This window comes from Lissotriton helveticus, chromosome 1_1, assembly GCF_964261635.1.
Source record: "Lissotriton helveticus chromosome 1_1, aLisHel1.1, whole genome shotgun sequence".
In the NCBI taxonomy this organism is placed as follows: domain Eukaryota; kingdom Metazoa; phylum Chordata; class Amphibia; order Caudata; family Salamandridae; genus Lissotriton; species Lissotriton helveticus.
The window spans coordinates 978,246,772-978,269,442 of NC_136057.1; the positions used below are offsets into that span (position 1 = coordinate 978,246,772).

The following is a 22,671-nucleotide window of genomic DNA, read 5'->3' on the forward strand; positions in this document are numbered from 1 at the left end:
CAGTGTGGTATACCTGTCCCCTCCATCTCCGCTGCAATGCTTTCCCCTCCTGTGCTAAGAGATGTGTTTCCTGGAGGAAGGCGATATGTATGCCCCGTCGAATTAAGTATGAGTGAATCTTGTGACGTCTATGCATGGTATGCATCCCCCTCACATTCCACGTGAGACATTTGTATCCTAAGTCGGGTCCCATGGCAGTCCACATTGCAGTTCACTTAGTCCCCCCTGGGAGCCTCTGACACGTCCAGAACCCACCCCCCACCCCACATACCCATTATTGAACAGTTCTACCCAACTCCCTCTCCCCAGGACAGATAACCAACGTGGTAACCCCATCCAAACCCTGTAAAACAAGCGTAAATCAACAAGAGTAGGCTAGGCTATACGGAACGTCAATGCCATTTAGATCCGGAGCTTCCCCCCTCTCCCCTCCCCCCAATTATTCAAAAGATCGTCCATTCTTCCCCCCTCCACAGTACAGTTATGAACCACAGAAGGCAGCTGACCCCCGCCACCCTCGCGACTGCAGGTAGGACCCTCCCCCGTGTCCCAGTACCGTATAACAGAGTGTCCCATGTCCTCACAGCCGCTTCAGCCAAAGATGCCATCCGCCGTTTGTGGGGTGACCACCGGGAGCTCCGTCTCGGAGAGAACATGAGCGCTGCTGGAGCCTGGACTCAGTTCAGCATTCTTCGAGTGTTCCGAGCCGTTACTGGAGGGGCTGACCTCCACCTGGCTGATGGCCGCCATCGCCAACACTGCCTTGTTTCTCTCCTGTTGCCATCCAGTGGGGGAGCCAGGTCGCCGCGTCGGTGTCAATTCAGTGGAGCCATGTCTAGGCGTGGTCGCAGTGGGGGTGTCTCCACCAGCTGCCCCCCTGGCTTCTAACCAGTCCCAAGCCGCCTGCGGTATAAGAAAGAAGTGAGTGCTCCCGCCAGCAATGACCTTCAGGCAGGCCGGGAACAACATAGCATAGGGCATCTGCAAAGCTCTTAGCTTCCACTTGACCGCCAGGAAGGACGATCGTTGACGCTGGACGTCCCTGGTGAAGTCCGGGAAAATCATGACCTTGCTGTTACCAATGCGCAGGTTCGGCAGGCCCCTAGCCGCTTGGAGAATGTGATCACGATCCCGGTAGTGTAGAAGGCGCACCACCATCGGGCGAGGCGGCCCTCCGGCTCTAGGCGGGCGCGTCGGGACTCTGTGGGCGCGCTCAAGCGAAAAATGGGGAGAGCCCCTCCGGCGCCACCTCCGTCCTCAGCTAGTTTTCCAAGAAGGTCACCGCATCCTGGCCCTCCTCCCTCTCCGGGACTCCCACGAGGCGGAGGTTGTTACGTCTGGAGCGTCCCTCGCTGTCCTCGGCCCTAAGTTCCAGCACCCGAACTTTCTGCGCCACTTCTGCCAATGAGGCCTTCAGGGTTGCCACATCACCTGGGATGTCCTTCATGTTCGCCTCCGTGGTCGTCACCCGCTCCTTCAGCTTCTTGTGGTCATCCTTCAGGAGGGACAGGTCGGATCCAATGGTGTCCATTCGCTTCTCCAGGGCCTCCCGCGATGCCACTTGGCCTGCATAATGTCACTTAGGGAGGGGTCCCGTGGCGGGGCTGAGCTCCCAGAGCCAGATGCCTCCTCGCCACCCGTCATCTTGTGACCCGGGTCATCCAGCCTCAGAACCTCAAATCCCTTCTTTTTGGCCCCCCGGACCATCCTGCGGTAGTTTTCCGGAGTCCACTCCAAGCCACCCACTCAGGATCAGTGCACCGGGCCCGTCAGCCCTCAGTCCCCTACACAGGGGAGCCCTCAGCACCCGGTCCGCGCCCCTCCGTCTCCCGTGGCAAAGAGCATTTCCCACTCCACTGATAGTGGGTGCAGGGGCAAAGTCAGCGCAGGAAGGACGTCCCAACCAGGGTCCTCAGGGTGGGCTCCAAGGCCTGCCCGACGCGGTCGCCCGCAGCAGCAGACAGCAGTAAAGTGGAGAGGCCGGCTCGTGGACAGCAGGGTGTGCGCTCCGGCTCAAGGGGCAGACTCCTGGAGTCCTAGGTCCTCTCACTGCAGGTCTACCATGGGCCCCGCCAAGAATGAGGAGAAAGATGGGGCCCCCGGGTCGACTCCCCCGTGGGGGCACCCAGAGAAGCAGCCAAAACAGGCACCGCCGGCCTCGGGTCACCAGAGATCCTATGGTTAGCTCACCGGGCCGCGCCAGAGATTTGTGGGCCTCCCGCGAAGGCGCCCATGGTCCTCCTGTTGTCCTCTCGCGACGGGTCCCCCAGCCGTCAGCAGCCCTCCGCCACCTGTCGTCGTGCTCCCCCCCGGTACAGGGGCCGCCGGTGCCCCCGCTTCAGTAGCTGGGAAACTCCTCACAGGGGGGGAAATCTGCAGGCCTCCTAGCGTTTCTGGCCAGACGGCCCCCGAAATCGCCGCTCCCAGGTCGCTCCGAGGCCTCCACGCCAGTCCGCCCTCCCCACCTCTGTTAATTTGCGGGACGCTCCGCTTCAGTTTCTGCAGGGCCTGCCCCCTCTGTGCGCCTTCTTCCGTCGGCAGTCCGCCTCCGTCAGGCAGCCCGATCTGCGACTCCAGCCGCCATTTTGCGCTCCAAGCGCGCCAACCGCTCCGGGGGGGGGGAAAAAGTTGTTCCTGGCAGTCTCGGGGGCACCCAGCTCCCCCAGTCTTTGCCCCTATGCTCCCCAGACCTTCCGATACTAGGTTGCGGCCAGGGGTCCAATTTCGGGGGTCAGGATGTATGGTTGCAAGGGGCGGTTGCGGAGGAGCTCCGGAGTCCCGCTTCCGTCTACATTGGCGCCCAAGCCACGCCTCTTCATCCATCTCTTAACTGACACCATTATGCATTCATTGAAAGGGAGGCGCTGGCTGCGGCATGGGGTGTGGAATATTTCCATACCTATGTCGGGGGCAGTTGTATTACCCTGCGTTCTGTGCTTACTTCCATTTGGCACAGGCAAAGGGTCAGCTAGGCTGGGAGGCTAGCTTCGTGCCTTCAAGAATATGACTACGTCATTGAGCATATTCCTGGCAGATTGTTTTTCAAGTTTGTTAATTGATTGGAAGATAGTGGATAGAGAAATGGTCATGTCTAGAGAGAGAAGGAGCTGTCGCAATTATGGAGGATGTTGGCCGTTGTGGTGGTGTGGTGAGTGAACTCTAATTGACTGAGGCAATAAAAAGTGATGATGATCATGATGCGCATGATAAGGAAAGGTGGTAGGAGGGAAAGTACTCTTCCTTTGGCTTTATGACTCTACAGCAAGCTTCTTGACGAACTTTCTGCTGTTGTGGATGCCATGGTGATGAGAGGAGACAGGATGGTTCCTCCTTCTAGTATGCTTAAAAATTTGTTCGATTTAGCCCTTGAGGGGCATTTGGGGCAAACTGTCACCAAGATACGTGTTAGTAAGGAATTTTGCTGGCCGGCTATGGATAGTGACATTGCTGAGTGGGTGGAAAGATGTCATGGTATTTAGCGGAGGCTCTGAGGGTTTCTGAGTCGCAGTGTCTTGCAAATAAAGTCTTGCAAAAGCATAGATGTGTCTCTGATGCCTGAAAGGATCTTGTTATGTGGCTCGCATAGCAACTATAAGTGAGAGCGGTGTCTCAGTGTGGTTGCTAGGTGACTAACAAGCGAAAGGCTTTCAAAGGCAAACAGCCAGGTGAGAAGGAGATCACATTGTGCCTGATAGCCTGGCCTGGCTGAAAGAGAGAGGCTGGGCGGGTGCACAGGGCGTAAGCCTGTAGATGCCATGAAAGGGAAGAGGCAAAGGAATAAAAACAAAACACCCACACAGCCTTGTATATAATAAGTGTGGAAATGCACACGTTGATAAGCTTGATTCAGTAAAGGATTACTTAAAATAAACATGAATTACACTGTGGAAGAAAAAAATGAAAGGTTAAGAGGATTAATGAAAAACAAAAACATCACTAAGAAGCTAGTAGAGTACTTATCTTTTATCAGAGTGACAAGAAAGAAGGCGGAGCATGCCTGGCATAACTTTTCATACAACTAATATGTTTATCATCTCTGACGTCCATGGTTTATTCAAATGTTGCTGCTGACTGAGTTGGAGAATTTTACCCTACTTGTCTTTCTTACTGCTATGATTTCCTAGCCACGATAGTGGAAATTTACATTGTCCTTCCACAAGTTTGCATGTGTGCATTTGTGGAAAAATTAAAGGCTAATCCATCATGACCCTTTTGCATCATGGCCAGTAAGTCTCTCCAAATAATACGATATTTAGTATTATCAACCCCAAAAAATGTCTGAAAGTTTGTTAGAAAGAGCTTGCCAGGGTTGGGTTTATCTAGATCTTCTTTTTCTGTTACAAAAATTACATTTTTAGTTTTATCTTCTTATTGTTTCAGTATCTGATTCTCAAATTAGAAAGGCCAGCCATCGTCCAAACAATCACCTTCGGAAAATACGAGAAAACACATGTGTGCAATTTGAAGAAATTTAAAGTTTTTGGAGGAATGAACGAAGAAAATCTTACGGAGCTCTTATCCAGGTATTTGTTTTCTTAATTTTGTCAAATGCTGCCTGAAGCGACTGAAGAAGTTAATCCTTGTGGTATAGTGAGTGTCTGAGTAATTGTATGAATGTTTGAGCAGGTCTCTGGAATGGTAATGCGTCAACAGAATGTGAGTTTTGGTGTGCATGTGTGGGTTTAAAATGTTGGGGGGTTTGAAAAGGGCATTTTGGACAGCACACAGTGGATGAGAAGATGACTGCACTTTTTGGTAAGGACATTCTTCTACTTAAAGAAACGTTACCTGAACTGATCACTTTACAAGTCTTGACTCTTACTGTACAATTTGGCGACAATTGAATGATCTGTGAACACAGTGTGTACCCTAACTTTGGATATAGAGTGCAGCTTCCTGACTCCCAAATGGATGTACAGGAATATTTGTGTTCTACACTGAACCCTGTAGGCTCTCTGACACCTTACTAAGCCTCTGATTACAGAGTCACGTGTGGATCAACAATAAAGAGAATGCCTAAACAGTAAGTTGTCATTCACATAGGAACTTACTGGACAGCGGACTTTGCCTTCCTCACACCGGGGCTAAATGTGAACAGTGCAGACGAAGCACTACATCCATGAGAGGTACGCCTGATAGAACCACTTATCCTCTCTATGAATGGTTATACACTATTCACAGCAATTTGGCAAAAGCGTCAAACGAGGTTTGCATGACCTTGCATGTTAGCCATGTTCTAAGATACAATCATCCTTTAACGGTGCATTGGCACGAGTTCAGTCCCAGTGGACAGTGAATCTGTTAATTTATACTGTAGGAGAGTAGGGTCTGCAATCCTATGATCACCCAGATTTTTGCTTTTTGCTGCACTGGTTTACGACTTTCCCTGGCTGTGGGCCTGCTAATCAGACCCACAGCCTAGCTGTTCTCTCTATCCAAATTGTACTCAGGTACTGAATTGGCACTGGGCCCTCTCCAAGTCCCTGTACCCAGGGCTGAGGTGTACCCAGAAGTCTCCCAGGGGCTGAAGCATGTATTATGCCACCCCTGGGCTGACTAACTAAACTGGCACAACTGGCTGCACGACAGCTGGGGCAAGGTGGTGTACTCACCCTTTGCTTTAGATATAGTATACCTATATCTAACCCTAAAATGGACACACAGATCTCCTATCAGTCACTCCTATGGCACGCCTTAACCATCCTGAAGGCAGAGTGCTTGGAATCGTGTGAGATGGTGCTCTGGCATGAGCTGAGCCTGTCTGCGGCTTTCGGGATCCATCCCTTAGCCGTTTCCATGATATCGCATACCATATACTCTTAAGTGCATTATAATCCTCGCGGTTATATGCCAACTCTGGTATCGCTTTATCAAAACATGTCGAGTAAGGTGTCATACGAATTGGAATACTAACCCCTCGCCAATTCTGGCGACGGGGTTAGCATTCCACCCTTCTAGAGGGACACGACATGCATGTAACCTATAACCCGGTTAAAAGTCAGACAGAGCCTTAGCATCCACAAAATGGATGCTGCCACCGAGACACAAGTCTGCCCTCCTGCTGCTGGGAGTCCTCCCAGAGCAGGAGATAAGGACAAAGGGTTTCCTGCCAGGGGCGGTGCCAGCACCGTCCCAGACAGGGTTTTGTGTATTGTAGGTAGGCAGGGCTTCAGAGGAAGGTGACTGCACGTGGCACCCCGGTGCTCACTGTGCATAGGCTGGCTTAAACCAGTTCCAGGGACACTCCAGACCCTGTGCTGGGGAAAAGCCCGCCAAGGAAGTGGGTGTAACCACCCCCCTCCTGGTCCCACCCCTAGGGCAGGACTTAGTCGCGTGCCAGCCCCCTTTTCCAAGATAAAGGTAGAGACTGGCCCCCTTCCAAATCAGATCATCTTTGGAATCAAGATACCACTTTCCACGAAAGGACTTCACGATTTCTTCCTCAAGATTCTCCCTTGTGGCTAAGGAGTAGTCACCCTGCATCCGCAGGTACCATCTAAGAACACTGCGGTCTGCTGCACGTCCTTCCTCCGGAATCCGACTGCCCAGCTCGACGAGACCCGGCTTCCCTGGCACCTCTGACCTCTACCCACCTCTACAGCACAGCTGAGAACTGTGGGTGCGACGAGACCTCGAGGGACCGGCCATCGCCAAGACTGCACGACTTCTGCACAGCAAGCCCACCGAGTAATTTCCTGGTGAGTGCTTTGGGGTCCGAGAAGCCCCCACCCTGAGCAGCTCCAGCACCGAAGAGCAGCCCCCCAGCATCTCCACGATCGGCGTGGGGCCCTTCTGCTTTTTGCTGCTCACCGCGTTGTTTGGCTACTAGCCCGCTGGCTTGTGGCCTTCCGAACGATGCCCGACGACAACACTGCTGCTGGTCTGGTTGCTCCAGACTGGCCCTTGCTTCCCTCCATCGGAGAAGTACCCTGGACCCTCCTGGTCCGGCTAAGACGCCATTTTAGGTCCACCGCGTGGGCCTTGCATTTGCCAAGACTTGTTGCCCAATCCTGGGTCCAGCGACGTCGACAGCAAGAACCTTCGTGGGACAGCTCGCACCTCCATCCTGGTCGCCGACAACGCCTCCTGGTCCGAGAGACTGCAGAGCCCAGCAGCGCCCACTCACCTGACTGCGGTGACTTCGCCCGGTGCCATCCTGGTGCCCACTTAATCACTGGCTAGTGATTCAAGAACTTGGTCCCCTCTGCTTTCAGGTCTCCTTCTTCCTTAATCCAGGCTTGGATCCATCGAACTTTTCTTCACTGGTCGCCTGCCAGCAACTTCCTTCTTCCAGGCTCCTGGTCCGGCAACGAGATTCCCGACGTCTTTTCAGACCTATGCAGCTGCAGCCTCTGGGCTAGGTAACTTCGGCACTTCGGTGTCCCAGCATAGCCTCACTATCCAAGAGTCAGGATCCACTCTCGTTTTCTCCCTACCAGGTCGGGTTCGCCCGTGAACACTAACTTTGCCTTTACTAGCCTCCATAGACTTTGTTCCGCATCCCGCGTGAGAGTGCACACTCTGCACCCGAGTCCCCTAGGTCTCCTAGAAGTAATCTAAAGATTCCCTAGTCAAGTCCTAGCGATTCCAAAGCCTATTAGTACTATACTTACCTGCTAGTAATTTCGCATTCCACTTTTAGAGTATATGGTTTTTCGTGCCCTCGGGCATTTGTGTAAAACGTGCTAACTTAAGTATTTTCATAAGAGTTTTGTTGTGTGCTTAGCACCCTGTCCTCATAAAGAGTACAGGGTTGTTGTGATTCTAATAAATACATTGTTTGTTTTCATAACACTTGTGTGGTGTCCTTTCACTGGGTGTTCAAGGGGTAATGTGATGGTAAAACAGCTGGCTTAACACGCCCTCTAGAGTCTTAGCCTTAGACTGCTCGTATCCATGCTACTAGGATAGCTGGTCTATAAGGTTGACTTACAACCAATCATCAATAAGGGTTGTTTGGACTGATATATAGTGATCACTAGAATAGTGAACACTGCACATCAGGCCAACTTCTCACATTGGTGAGCGGCGGTTGGGATTTGAGCTTGCTGTTGTTTTACCACACATGCCCTAAGAATATCTTGTGAAAGATCACATAAGTACTAAAGGTACATATAACTTAGCTTAGAATACTCTGAGTTCTACTGAACCAGCTGTTGTAGCTCCTAGGGCCTAGCACACCCTAAACTACAACTCTAGCAAGGGATCAGTAGGCAAACATATAGTGTGGGTAAGTGCACCACTTACACCTCACTAGAAAAGCATGTCTACCCAGGGAGATTCTACTGAGACTCCCCTGGTCAGTGTTGACCCTCCACAGGTCACTTCAAGATATGCAGCTCTCAGTTTCCAGGAGATGAGACAGATCTGTGTCTCCAGAAAACTGAAGCAGGGGTCTAACCCCACCATTCCCTTTCTGATAGGTCTCTTAGAGACATATGATGCCAGAAAGCTTTCTCAGTTACATGAGAACATGCCAGCCTTAGAGGGAACCTCTGGGGATCCAGACCTCCCCAACACTGCTACTGCAGTTGAGGAGGAGGAGGATCAGGAGGAACTCTCTGGGGATGAGGTAGACAAAGGTCTTGAGGTAGTCAGAAGGCTAACCAGGGCCAACTTAGACTTACTTGGGCTAGGATCTGGGGGACCCCCAGTACTAACCCGAAGTGGGCCTAACCTTGGAGTTAGGAGAGATAGATCTCTTTCTAGGGACTCCAATAGATCTCTGCACCCTAATGCCTCTTCTCAGGGGAGAAGGAATCCTCCACAGAGGAGATTTACTTCCCCTCAGAGAAGGGAGCATGAAGCTAGGATGAGACAAGCTGAACTGAGGATTGAAAGGGAAGAAATTGCCCTGGCCAAAGAGAAGCTTGCCCTGGCAAGAGAGCAGCAGATGAGTGGGTTAGCTCCCACTGGTGGCAGCAATCTCCCAAGAGATAGAGAGAAGGGTTTAGACACTAAACACCTGACTAAGATAGTGCCCCCCTTTAAGCAAGGGGATGATATCCAGAAATGGATGGCTGCTCTGGAGAGGGCCTGCACTGTGCAGTGCATTCCCCAGAGTCAGTGGGCAGCTATACTGTGGCTCTCCTTTGATGGTAAAGGTAGAGATAAGCTCCTCACTACAAGAGTAGAGGATGCTAACAATTACCAGGTCCTGAAGAATACACTGGTTGATGGGTTTGGTTTAACCACTGAGCAGTACAGGTTGCTGTTCAGAGACACCCAGAAAACTCAGTCTCAGGACTGGTCTGACTTTGTGGATAGTGCCACTAAGGCTTTGGAGGGCTGGTTGCTGGGTAGCAAGGTTACAGATTACACAGGATTGTATAATCTAATGATGAGAGAACAAATTTTAAACAATTGTCAGAACCAGTTGTTGCACCAGCACCTTGTTGATTCAGATCTGACCTCTCCCCAAGAATTGGGAAAGAAGGCAGACAAATGGGTCAGGACAAGGATCAAGCAGAACCAGAACCAGAACCAGGGTGGTCAGAAGAAAGCAGACCAGAAAGGTAATGCTAAGAATGAGCAAAATGACCAGAAGTCATCACCAGGTCCCCAACAAACCAAAGAGGGTGGGGGTCAGGCTTCCCAGAAGAAGAAGACTCAAGAAGGCCAGTCAAAAAGGTGGTGCCAGTACTGTAAAAGTAAATCTCACTGGTTTAGTGAGTGCACCAAAAGAGGAGGACAAACTCCTGCCACTACAGCCCCTAAGGCAACTGCACCCCCTAGTACAGTCAGTAGTGGTAGTGTACCTCCCAAGGCATTAGTTGGGTTAACCTTGGGTACTGAGGGGTCTGACAACTTAGTTGGCACACTCACTCAGGCTGTCCTTGTCTGTACAGGGGATATGGATATGTCCCCTGAAATAAGTCCCAATACTTTGGGCAAATACAGGCAGACACCTTTGATAAATGGCAAAATGGCTCAGGCCTATAGGGACACTTGTGCCAGTGTCACCATGGTGACACCTAACTTTGTGGACCCTGGACAGATCATGCCAGGTACTGATTTCCTGGTGACCAATGCCAGCAATGTCACTACTAGTCATAGTGTGGCAATTGTGGCTTTCTCCTGGGGTGGAGTGAAGGGACAAAAGAAAGTTGTAGTCAGTTCAGACCTCCCAGTTGATTGTTTGTTGGGCAATGATTTGGAGTCATCACAATGGTCAGAAGTGGAGCAGAGGACTCACATGGAGATGTTAGGCTTGCCAGCACATGTGCTTGCTGTGACTAGGTCACAGGCCAGAAGATGCCCCACTGAACAGGTGCTGGATCCTGAAATGATGGACCAGACACCTTCCAAGAAGAAGAGCAGTAAGGGTAAGGCTTTGCCTTCCCCCTTGCCCCAGGTTGAGGATCAAGTCTCTGAGGAGGCTGATCTGGAAGAGCTGAGGGAAACTGAGCCTAAAGAGCTTGAACTTGATCAAGTTGAGTTTCTGGGCTCAGGGGGACCCTCCAGAGCAGACCTGGGGAAGGAACAGTTAAGCTGCCCTTCCCTTGAACCCCTCAGACAGCAGGCTGCTGCTGAGGCTGCAGGGAATGCCACAGGTGCCCACAGGGTATACTGGGAAGATGGACTCCTATACTCTGAGTCAAGAGACCCCAAGCCTGGTGCAACCAGGAGGCTGGTCATCCCCTTGTCTCTGAGAGGTTTCCTTCTCACCTTGGCCCATGAAATTCCCCTTGCAGGTCACTTAGGTCAGACAAAGACTTGGGACAGGCTTGTCTCACACTTTCACTGGCCCCATATGAATGAGAATACCAAGGAGTTTTGTCGCTCCTGTGTCACTTGCCAAGCCAGTGGTAAGTCAGGTGGCACAACAAAGGCCCCCCTCATACCACTACCTGTGGTGGGGGTTCCCTTTGAAAGAGTGGGGATTGACATTGTTGGTCCAATGGAACCCCAGACAGCATCAGGGCACAAGTTTATACTGGTGGTGGTGGATCATGCCACCAGGTATCCTGAAGCTATTCCCCTTAGGACCACTACAGCACCTGTAGTGGCAAGAGCCCTAGTTGGAGTGTTCTCCAGAGTGGGTTTCCCCAAGGAGGTCGTTTCTGACAGAGGTACAAACTTCATGTCAGGATATCTGACTGCAATGTGGAAGGAGTGTGGTGTAAACTACAAGTTCACCACACCCTACCACCCACAATGCAATGGGCTTGTTGAGAGATTCAACAGGACCCTGAAAGGGATGATTCATGGACTACCTGAAACTCTTAGGAGAAGATGGGATGTCCTGATCCCCTGCCTCTTGTTTGCTTACAGAGAGGTCCCACAGAAGGGGGTTGGCTACAGCCCTTTTGAGCTTCTGTATGGACATCCTGTAAGAGGACCCCTGTGTTTGGTGAAGGAAGGATGGGAGAGACCTCTCAAAAAGCCTGCAACCAACATAGTGGACTATGTACTTGGTCTCCGCTCCAGGATGGCTGAGTACATGGAAAAGGCATCTAAAAACCTTGAGGCCAGCCAAGAACTTCAAAAAGCTTGGCATGACCAAAAGGCTGTTCTGACTGTGTACCAGCCAGGACAGAAGGTGTGGGTGCTGGAGCCAGTGGCCCCAGCAACTCTGAAAGACAAATGGTCTGGGCCCCACACCATCATTGAGCAAAAGGGAAAGGTTACCTACTTGGTGGACCTTGGAACTCCCAGGAACCCTCTCAGAGTGCTCCATGTTAACAGGCTCAAGGCATATGTTGACAGGAAGGACATGAGCTTGCTCATGGCCACAGATGAGGGACAGGAGGAAGAGAGTGACCCTCTCCCAGACCTGCTCACTCAGAATCCTGATGATGGATCAGTTGATGGTGTTGTCTTTTGTGGCAGCCTCACTGAACATCAGCAACAGGATTGCAGGCAAGTTCTGCAATCCTACAGACATATGTTCTCTCTGACACCCAGCCAAACTGATTGGTGTACCCATGATGTTGACACTGGAGACAGTCTGCCTGTCAAGAGTAAAATCTACAGACAGCCTGATCATGTTAGAGACTGCATCAAAACTGAAGTGCAGAAAATGTTGGAGCTGGGAGTCATTGAGCCCTCAGATAGCCCTTGGGCTAGCCCAGTAGTTCTAGTGCCAAAGCCTCACACCCAGGGTGGTAAGAGAGAGATGAGGTTTTGCGTAGACTACAGAGGCCTCAATGCAGTCACTAAGACTGATGCCCACCCAATTCCAAGAGCAGATGAACTTATACATAAATTGGCTTCTGCCAAATTCTTAAGTACGTTTGATTTGACAGCTGGGTATTGGCAAATCAGGTTAGCTGAGGAGGCCAAACCCAAGACAGCATTTTCTACCCCTGGTGGGCATTATCAGTTTGTGGTAATGCCCTTTGGTTTGAAAAATGCACCTGCCACCTTCCAAAGGTTGGTGAATCAAGTCCTCACTGGGCTGGATGACTTCTGTGCAGCTTATCTTGATGATATTGCTGTCTTTAGCTCCACCTGGGAGGATCACCTGGTCCACCTGAGGAAAGTGTTAGAGGCTCTGCAAAAGGCAGGCCTCACTATCAAGGCCACAAAGTGCCAGATAGGGCAGACACAGGTTGTATACCTGGGCCACCTTGTAGGTGGAGGCCAGGTTCAGCCACTGGAGAGTAAGATACAGGCCATCAAGGACTGGACTCCTCCAACCACCCAGACTCAAGTTCGAGCTTTCTTGGGCCTGACTGGGTACTATAGGAAGTTTGTCAGAAATTATGGGTCCATAGTGACCCCTCTTAATGACCTGACAAGCAAGAAGATGCCAAAGAAAGTTCAGTGGACAGCAAGCTGTCAGAAAGCATTCAATGACCTAAAGCAGGCCATGTGCACAGCACCTATCCTAAAGAGTCCAGATTACTCCAAGCCATTCATTGTCCAAACAGATGCTTCTGAGTTGGGTGTGGGGGCTGTTCTGTCTCAACTGAATTTTGATGGTAATGATCAGCCTATTGCTTTCATTAGTAGAAGGTTGACACCCAGAGAGAAAAATTGGTCAGCTATTGAGAGGGAGGCCTTTGCTGTGGTCTGGGCCCTGAAGAAGCTGAGGGCCTACTTGTTTGGCACTCACTTCACCATTCAGACAGACCATAAGCCCCTCTTGTGGCTAAATCAGATGAAGGGTGAAAACCCCAAACTGCTTAGGTGGTCCATTTCCCTACAGGGGATGGATTTTACAGTGGAGCATAGACCTGGTACTGATCACAGCAATGCTGATGGGCTCTCCAGGTATTTCCACTTAGAGCAAGAAGACTCACCTGGTCAAGGTTAGTTTATTGTCCCAAAGTTTGGGGGGGGGTCATGTAGGAGAGTAGGGTCTGCAATCCTATGATCACCCAGATTTTTGCTTTTTGCTGCACTGGTTTACGACTTTCCCTGGCTGTGGGCCTGCTAATCAGACCCACAGCCTAGCTGTTCTCTCTATCCAAATTGTACTCAGGTACTGAATTGGCACTGGGCCCTCTCCAAGTCCCTGTACCCAGGGCTGAGGTGTACCCAGAAGTCTCCCAGGGGCTGAAGCATGTATTATGCCACCCCTGGGCTGACTAACTAAACTGGCACAACTGGCTGCACGACAGCTGGGGCAAGGTGGTGTACTCACCCTTTGCTTTAGATATAGTATACCTATATCTAACCCTAAAATGGACACACAGATCTCCTATCAGTCACTCCTATGGCAGGCCTTAACAATCCTGAAGGCAGAGTGCTTGGAATCGTGTGAGATGGTGCTCTGGCATGAGCTGAGCCTGTCTGCGGCTTTCGGGATCCATCCCTTAGCCGTTTCCATGATATCGCATACCATATACTCTTAAGTGCATTATAATCATCGCGGTTATATGCCAACTCTGGTATCGCTTTATCAAAACATGTCGAGTAAGGTGTCATACGAATTGGAATACTAACCCCTCGCCAATTCTGGCGACGGGGTTAGCATTCCACCCTTCTAGAGGGACACGACATGCATGTAACCTATAACCCGGTTAAAAGTCAGACAGAGCCTTAGCATCCACAAAATGGATGCTGCCACCGAGACACAAGTCTGCCCTCCTGCTGCTGGGAGTCCTCCCAGAGCAGGAGATAAGGACAAAGGGTTTCCTGCCAGGGGCGGTGCCAGCACCGTCCCAGACAGGGTTTTGTGTATTGTAGGTAGGCAGGGCTTCAGAGGAAGGTGACTGCACGTGGCACCCCGGTGCTCACTGTGCATAGGCTGGCTTAAACCAGTTCCAGGGACACTCCAGACCCTGTGCTGGGGAAAAGCCCGCCAAGGAAGTGGGTGTAACCACCCCCCTCCTGGTCCCACCCCTAGGGCAGGACTTAGTCGCGTGCCAGCCCCCTTTTCCAAGATAAAGGTAGAGACTGGCCCCCTTCCAAATCAGATCATCTTTGGAATCAAGATACCACTTTCCACGAAAGGACTTCACGATTTCTTCCTCAAGATTCTCCCTTGTGGCTAAGGAGTAGTCACCCTGCATCCGCAGGCACCATCTAAGAACACTGCGGTCTGCTGCACGTCCTTCCTCCGGAATCCGACTGCCCAGCTCGACGAGACCCGGCTTCCCTGGCACCTCTGACCTCTACCCACCTCTACAGCACAGCTGAGAACCGTGGGTGCGACGAGACCTCGAGGGACCGGCCATCGCCAAGACTGCACGACTTCTGCACAGCAAGCCCACCGAGTAATTTCCTGGTGAGTGCTTTGGGGTCCGAGAAGCCCCCACCCTGAGCAGCTCCAGCACCGAAGAGCAGCCCCCCAGCATCTCCACGATCGGCGTGGGGCCCTTCTGCTTTTTGCTGCTCACCGCGTTGTTTGGCTACTAGCCCGCTGGCTTGTGGCCTTCCGAACGACGCCCGACGACAACACTGCTGCTGGTCTGGTTGCTCCAGACTGGCCCTTGCTTCCCTCCATCGGAGAAGTACCCTGGACCCTCCTGGTCCGGCTAAGACGCCATTTTAGGTCCACCGCGTGGGCCTTGCATTTGCCAAGACTTGTTGCCCAATCCTGGGTCCAGCGACGTCGACAGCAAGAACCTTCGTGGGACAGCTCGCACCTCCATCCTGGTCGCCGACAACGCCTCCTGGTCCGAGAGACTGCAGAGCCCAGCAGCGCCCACTCACCTGACTGCGGTGACTTCGCCCGGTGCCATCCTGGTGCCCACTTAATCACTGGCTAGTGATTCAAGAACTTGGTCCCCTCTGCTTTCAGGTCTCCTTCTTCCTTGATCCAGGCTTGGATCCATCGAACTTTTCTTCACTGGTCGCCTGCCAGCAACTTCCTTCTTCCAGGCTCCTGGTCCGGCAACGAGATTCCCGACGTCTTTTCAGACCTATGCAGCTGCAGCCCCTGGGCTAGGTAACTTCGGCACTTCGGTGTCCCAGCATAGCCTCACTATCCAAGGGTCAGGATCCACTGTCGTTTTCTCCCTACCAGGTCGGGTTCGCCCGTGAACACTAACTTTGCCTTTACTAGCCTCCATAGACTTTGTCCCGCATCCCGCGTGAGAGTGCACACTCTGCACCCGAGTCCCCTAGGTCTCCTAGAAGTAATCTAACGATTCCCTAGTCAAGTCCTAGCGATTCCAAAGTCTATTAGTACTATACTTACCTGCTAGTAATTTCGCATTCCACTTTTAGAGTATATGGTTTTTCGTGCCCTCGGGCATTTGTGTAAAACGTGCTAACTTAAGTATTTTCATAAGAGTTTTGTTGTGTGCTTAGCACCCTGTCCTCATAAAGAGTACAGGGTTGTTGTGATTCTAATAAATACATTGTTTATTTACATAACACTTGTGTGGTGTCCTTTCACTGGGTGTTCAAGGGGTAATGTGATGGTAAAACAGCTGGCTTAACACGCCCTCTAGAGTCTTAGCCTTAGACTGCTCGTATCCATGCTACTAGGATAGCTGGTCTATAAGGTTGACTTACAACCAATCATCAATAAGGGTTGTTTGGACTGATATATAGTGATCACTAGAATAGTGAACACTGCACATCAGGCCAACTTCTCACATATACCTTATGAAGAATTTGTTTTATCCTACTAAGGATTCATTTTACCACAATAATTTTTGATTACACGAGTCAGCAGAGCTAATTACATCGAGAGCAGATTCAATCTTCTTGAGTTTTGTTTGTACACATTTTTCAGTAATTTATAAGAAAGTGGTACTGTCATATACAGTAGCATTGATAGAAAGAATTATCCATTAGGCACATTTTCTGAAATGTTGTCAATAATTAAGGGAAAACCTCAGGAGCTTGTTGTTTTGCAACTCTAATAGAACTTTGACTTAATCATGCACCATATGTGCAGCACAATGTTTACTTTAGTTCCACCATACCAAGAGGAGAGAGTCAGAAGCTTTTTAAGTGTGTTAATTCAGTTTCCAAATTTTTTGCAACAACGGATCAAAGGGGAGTGCGCGCACTCTCATAGGCAATGTCTACTGACTGGTACTCAGCCAGGCAAACGTCATGGTTTTTTAAAAAGGATTCTCAACCACGTGGTTCTTTTTAGTGGCATGCTTCATCATCAAGTCCTCGCCCAGGTACAGGAAGGTATATAAGTGTGCCCAGAGAGATCTATATATAAAAATATATTGCGGGGTCCGAAGGACGTATTCAATGTTTTTATTTATTTGTGGGCACTTGCTCTGTTTGTATTCTTGAATTTTGTAGTGAATAGGGATAGCTTCTAGGCGGTGCAGTCGGAACGATCTTTGACGAATGTGTGACTGGAATGCCAACCCCTCCCTAAGGCCTTGCCAAAAATTACCAACCAAGAATAGAAACAGAGAAAGTGCCTCCGGGTGGTTGTTAAAAGTATGGCATGCTCGAATTAGTGCATGGTTAATAGTGATGTGGCACTGAATAGGGTGCACAGATTTAAAGAAATCTCAAATAGGATTACAACTATGGATCTTGATATACGGTCGCGGAGAAGGCTTACCAACCAGTTATGGTGTATATAGACTTAAACATGGAGACCTCAGGTGTAAATTTACATTTCTCCAACAGAATTGATTCTTGTTTTAAATCTTGCCTGGGGAGCCTACCAATAAATAAATCATTGAATACGTCCTACCCCATGGCAATTTTAGATATAGACCCCTCTAATCAACAACAAAAGCTCCCTTGAACTTTCAGTGTAAAGCCTGCCCAGATCCCTGCCTGCATCTGGGCGAGAACTCAGTGATGGGACATGATACTAAAAAGAACCACATGCATGATGTATGGCAGGATCAAATCATCATGCATATTAATAATCAAGATAGATTGGGGATTCTTTGGGATTTATCCTCAACATACATAGTATCTAATGTACAGAAGTAATAATTATTGAAAAGATGAGCTAAAGAAGCTATGAGTAACACCAGTACAATGATAAAGAAGTTAAAAGTAGCGTAGATCTTAATATAAGCCTAAAGTAAGAACTAATTGTATGGAATGCAAAGAATTGTGCGAAGGACTATAAAAATACATCAGAGAAGAGCTATGATCGAGGACAGAGTTAAAGACCCAAACACAGAATGCTTTAGGGGTGGTCCATCCATCCGTCCATCTGTTCGCCATTTGGTAGTTATAGTTCGGATAATGTTTCTTTAGGAATTGTCTTTTTTGTGTTGGCTAATGACTGTGGTGTCAATTGACGAATCTTCACAAACCTTTCCGAAAAAGTACAGTTTGACTGGTTTACGCATGAAACGTATTGGGGTGATCGGTCAAGCTGGGGTGGAAAAAAGGGGTCGGGCCTGAAAACATGCTTTCCCCATGCATTTTTCCATTGAAACTTTAGCCAGCTACATCGCAAACCCGGAACACATTTACACCAAATTTGTCAGAAAGCTAGTTATTGGTTCAGAAAAAGTGGTTTTTGTGATTTGTTGTAAATCCATTCAGTAATTTTTGAGCAATTAAGGTTAAAAAACTTTGCATGTATCACGCTGCAGAGGATCTGTAAACCAAACAGTTCTCATACTGAAATTTGATTGGCTGCCACCACATCAACCAGGATGTGGTGGCAGCCATCTTAGGACTCGGGTCAGAGTCCTAAAGACCAGGGGCGGTTTCTCTTCAGGGGCAGAGGAGCCCCTACCTGCTGCGAGCAGCAGTACACACAGAATAATAAAAACAGTCATTACAATTCTATTATTCTGTGTGTCGTGAGTGTGTGGGGGGGGAGCTTCCTGGCGATTGCAGGATGACTGCTGCCCCTGCAAGTGCTCAGTGCGCACGTCGGATTGGCCGGCTGCCTACAGCTGGCCTATCCGATATGCGCACTTTATACACTACAATCCCAGCGCTGTAAAGCAGCTGTGGGATTGCATGCACAGGCCTCAAAATGAGCGCTGAGGTAGCCTGCTCCCACCAATCCTGGAGCTGCTCTGCCGCTCCAGGATTGGTTGGATTCGCGTGCAGGCAGTCCTGAAGTCACACTGACGCTCTGACTCTTCCCGATGGAGCAGCCGGTGGCGTCGCTGCTGCCGAGTAAGTAACAGGATCTGCCTCAAAGCCGAGAATGGTTACAAGTGCAGTGGTCACAAGCAACAGGGAGTTGGGAGGATCTAGTGGTTGTCATGCAGAAAATTAAAGAGGAAATTAAATGATGGAGCAGGTCAACGATAACTCGAGGTATGGCATTTCAACAACACACTCCATCAATAACAGTTACAGCAGACGCCTCACACATAGGGTCAGGAGCACATATGAACTCGCCCAAAATCAGAGGAGTATGGCAAGTGAAAGACGCAATTCTTCATATCCACATACTAGAACTAAAGACAGTTTTCCTAGCCTTAAAAGATTTTCATGGACAGGTGTAAGGGAAAACAGTATTCATTCAAACAGAAAAACCAACAACAATGTTTTTATATCAACAAATGGGGGAACACAGTCCCTTCAGCTATCAAGGTTAGCGTAGGAGATTTGGACTTGGCAGTTCAAAAGAGAATACATTTATTAGCAATTCATCTTCCAGGAAAACAAAAATATGGCTGCAGACATGCTCAGCATACAGGCATCCTGCTCCCACGAATAGGAACTGAACCAGAAAGTCCTCAAAGGAATCTTCCCTATATGAGGGACTCCTACACTATATCTTTGTGCAACCCCTTGGAATGCAAAATTCCAAAGCTTCGTATCCAGACTACCTCGGAATCAATTCAGTTGGAGTTGGCACAGGCAAACTTTCAAAAACTCCTGATTCAACAAGATCTGTTATCGTTAAACCAATGTAGGGTACTTGATCCAGAGACACTGCTCTTAACAGCCTGGCTCCTGAAGACTTAGAATTTGGCCACTCAAATCATTCAGAAAGAATTATGGGAGTACTAAGAGAAGCAAGGAAACAAAAATCAAGGAAGTGCTACTTTTCTAAATGAAAAATATAATCTTTATGGTGCCTTAAAAGAGGTTTATTAAGAAAGAATACACAGGAGTCAACAATAGTAAAATATTGATCACATTTAATTGACTGTAAACGAACATATGCTTTGTTAAAGGTACATTTAGCAGCCAGAATAGCTTATGCAAGAGGACGCATAAGAAAAAGCTTCTTCATAGCCCCGGTTATCAAAAGATTCATGGAAGGAGCCAAAAGGATCGCTTCCACACAGAAAGTTCCAGCACCTACATTGAACCTTAATCTTTGTATTAACTCAACTTAAGAAAGAACCCTTTGAGTCTTTAAAAAAATCCTCAAAAAAGATGCACACTTTAAAGACCGCATTCCTGGTGGCAATAACCTCTCTAATTGAAAAGCCTGAATGCAAATCCACAAGGATAGAATGGTCATGAGAACCAATCCACAATTTCTACCCAAGGTTGAGTCACAATTTCACATAAACCATTCTATTCAAATTCCGAGTTTCTTTCAAAACCCAAGGGATCATGCAGAAAGATCTCTTCACTCATTAGATGCTCGATGAGCAGTAATGTACTATATGGAAAAAACAAAGACATACAGGAAAACAAAACAGCTCTTTGTCTCCTTCACAGTTAAAGATATGGGCTAAGGAATGACTAAAAGGCACACTGGCTACATTGATCTCTGAGACTATTCAATTTTGTCGTAATAAAGCTGGAGAAAAATTATCTTCAAAGGCTCACAAGTAAAAAAGGAGCAATGTTTGCCTTTCTAGCAAACACACCATTACAAGATATTTGTTTAGCAGCCACATGGTCATCAACTCATACTTTCATAAAGCATTACCGTACAAGTGTACGAATGAATAACGAAGTCCAGGTGGGACAGAAGATATTAAGACATTTATTTTCAAATATAAACCCATCTTCAACCCAGCCACATCTCTTGGCCTCTTACCGCTACATAATCTTTGCACAGCATGTGAATCCAGAAAAGATTCAAGCTGCAAAATGAGTAGTGTCTTACCTGTATGTGTAGTTTTGCAGCTTGAAGTTTTTTCTGATTTACAGTCGACTCACCTGCTGCCACGAAGAAGATGGGAGATATGAGAAAAAAAGAATCTAAAGATGGTGACAGAAGGCAAGAGCTTCTGGAGGAGGAGGCACAGCTCACAGGAAGCACCAAATGGGCAGATCACAGGAAGCACCAAATGGGCAGATCTTTTGGTGCCCAAAAACAACAAAAACAAAAGAAATAGAGAAAGGACTAAAAATCAAATAAGAAAGGTGGAAAATTCCAGACCCACCCACTAGATAGCAGAATAATGCACAGCATGTGAATCCAGAAAATTCTTCAAGCTGCAAAACTACACCAGCAGGTAAGAAACTATTTGTTTTTCGTTGTCTATCTTTCATCTGCATACCACAAAAAGTAAACAGTTACCTTCCTTTATAATACCAGTAGGTTGTTTTCATTTTATAGGTATTCGGTTTGGCTTAGCACTAGCTGCAGCCACTTTTTAGAGGCTCATGTATGAGTTGCTTGAAGATGTCCATGGAATATTTTTTAATTCCAATCATGGTGAAGAATAAAAAAGGATCACACGCACGTTCGAAAGAGGTGTTAAATCCTCAATAAGAAAGATTTACTGCCAGGTGTGATACACGTATACAATACTCAAATTCTTGCCCTCTTTCTTGGAAAATCACACACAAGTAGTTTCCTGTGGAGTGCTTCAGGGCTCAGCTACCAGTCCCACTCTATTCAAGATTTATGTTGATTCCTAGTTGGTCTGATCTCTCTTTTAGATGAATTTCAATGGCTGTGCAGATTACACACAGCGCAGTACCAATTGGTTTAAGTCCAATTTATTTGAAACTATACAACAATAATACAGAATTTGTGATTTTGGGGAATTATTAATTTGGTTACAGAGTTGGTGACACCCCCGCGCCCCCAAACATCTCCTTCTGTGGCCCATAATCTTGGGATTATTTTTGATGAGCCGTTTATATTCACTTCTCAAATAGACCAGCTTTCCACCACCTACTTTTTATGTTTTACATTGTCAGAAAAATCGTTCATTTTCTCCAAGTCAGCCAAGAAAATCATTGGTACAATCGATCTTTCCCAATTGGACTACTGCAAAATTCTCTCTGTTAGTTTACCAGTCCATTTTATCAATAAATGACAGCGTCTACAGAGTGCTGCTGCCCATTAAACCTTAATGAGTATTAAGTGGGTAGCCCATAAATACTACCTGACCTGGGTCAGTAATACAGTACAAAAAGATATGGTCACTATGGACACTGTAGCAAAGAAGGTCTATTTCAAACAGTATATAGTAGTAGCAAACAACAATAGTTTGTTATGGCATGAATCCAATTTATTTACTTTTTGGACAGAAGCAACTAATGCAATTATATTCAAAGCATTAGCAAATAATGGCAACACCGTTGCTCATTATGATTACAGTGCAATATGTTACAGTGCTCTTGGTGCAAATGGGGAAAAGGGGAAGGGAATGGTGTTAAGTGATAATGTGTTGGTGGAGGACAGGGAAAAGGGGTTTGTGACATATAAATATCAATTCTGCATGATAAAAACTTTTCCGGCCTGCGGTAGGTCAAGTGTTCCTCAAGATACACATAGCTCTAATGGACAAGCACTTTTTTGTGGGGACATCCAGACATAGATCTCTTCACCACACATTTAAGCACAAAATGCCCAAGCTTCGCTGCCAGATATCCCCACCCATTGTCCAAAGGCAATGCTATATGGATGAATTGGTCAGGCAGATTTGCCTACGCTTTTCCGCCTCTCCCACTCATTCCACTAGTGGTACGCAAGCTGCAACAACAATCACTAACACTGATCCTAGTTGCTCCAACATGGGCCAGACAACCCTGATACACAACCTTGCTGGAACTATCAGTAGTCTCGCACCAAAAACTACATCTCTCACCACAACTGTTAACACAGAACCATGGAGAGATCAGACACCCAGATCCAGCACAGCTCAACGTAGCGCTCTGACTCCTGAAGTCCTAGAATTTGAGTATCTCAATCTTCCACCTGATTGTATGAATGTCATCAAAGAAGCTAGGCTTCCCACCACTAGAGCCTGCTATGCAGCCAAATGGAAAAGATGTGTAATATACTGTACCAATAACACAATCAATCCTCTAGATGTGTCTATTCAAAACATCATATGTTACTTACTACATCTTCAAAGATGTAACCTAGCATACACATCAATTAGATTACATCTCGCTGCCATAGCAGCCTAGCTACAAAATAGACAACATCTATCATTATTC

The 22,671-nt window shown here is 48.1% G+C and overlaps 1 protein-coding gene across 2 annotated transcripts in view; it reads left to right on the forward strand.

Annotated features, from left to right (window-relative positions):
• The window catches only part of MKLN1 (muskelin 1), a 785,750-nt gene that overhangs the window by 98,664 nt on the left and 664,415 nt on the right, over positions 1–22,671 (forward strand). For both annotated transcript variants that reach the window (XM_078677414.1, XM_078677419.1), the window contains exon 3: positions 4,381–4,523. In XM_078677414.1, coding sequence (XP_078533540.1) covers positions 4,381–4,523 — 143 coding nt within the window. The remainder of the gene's footprint in view (positions 1–4,380; positions 4,524–22,671) is intronic.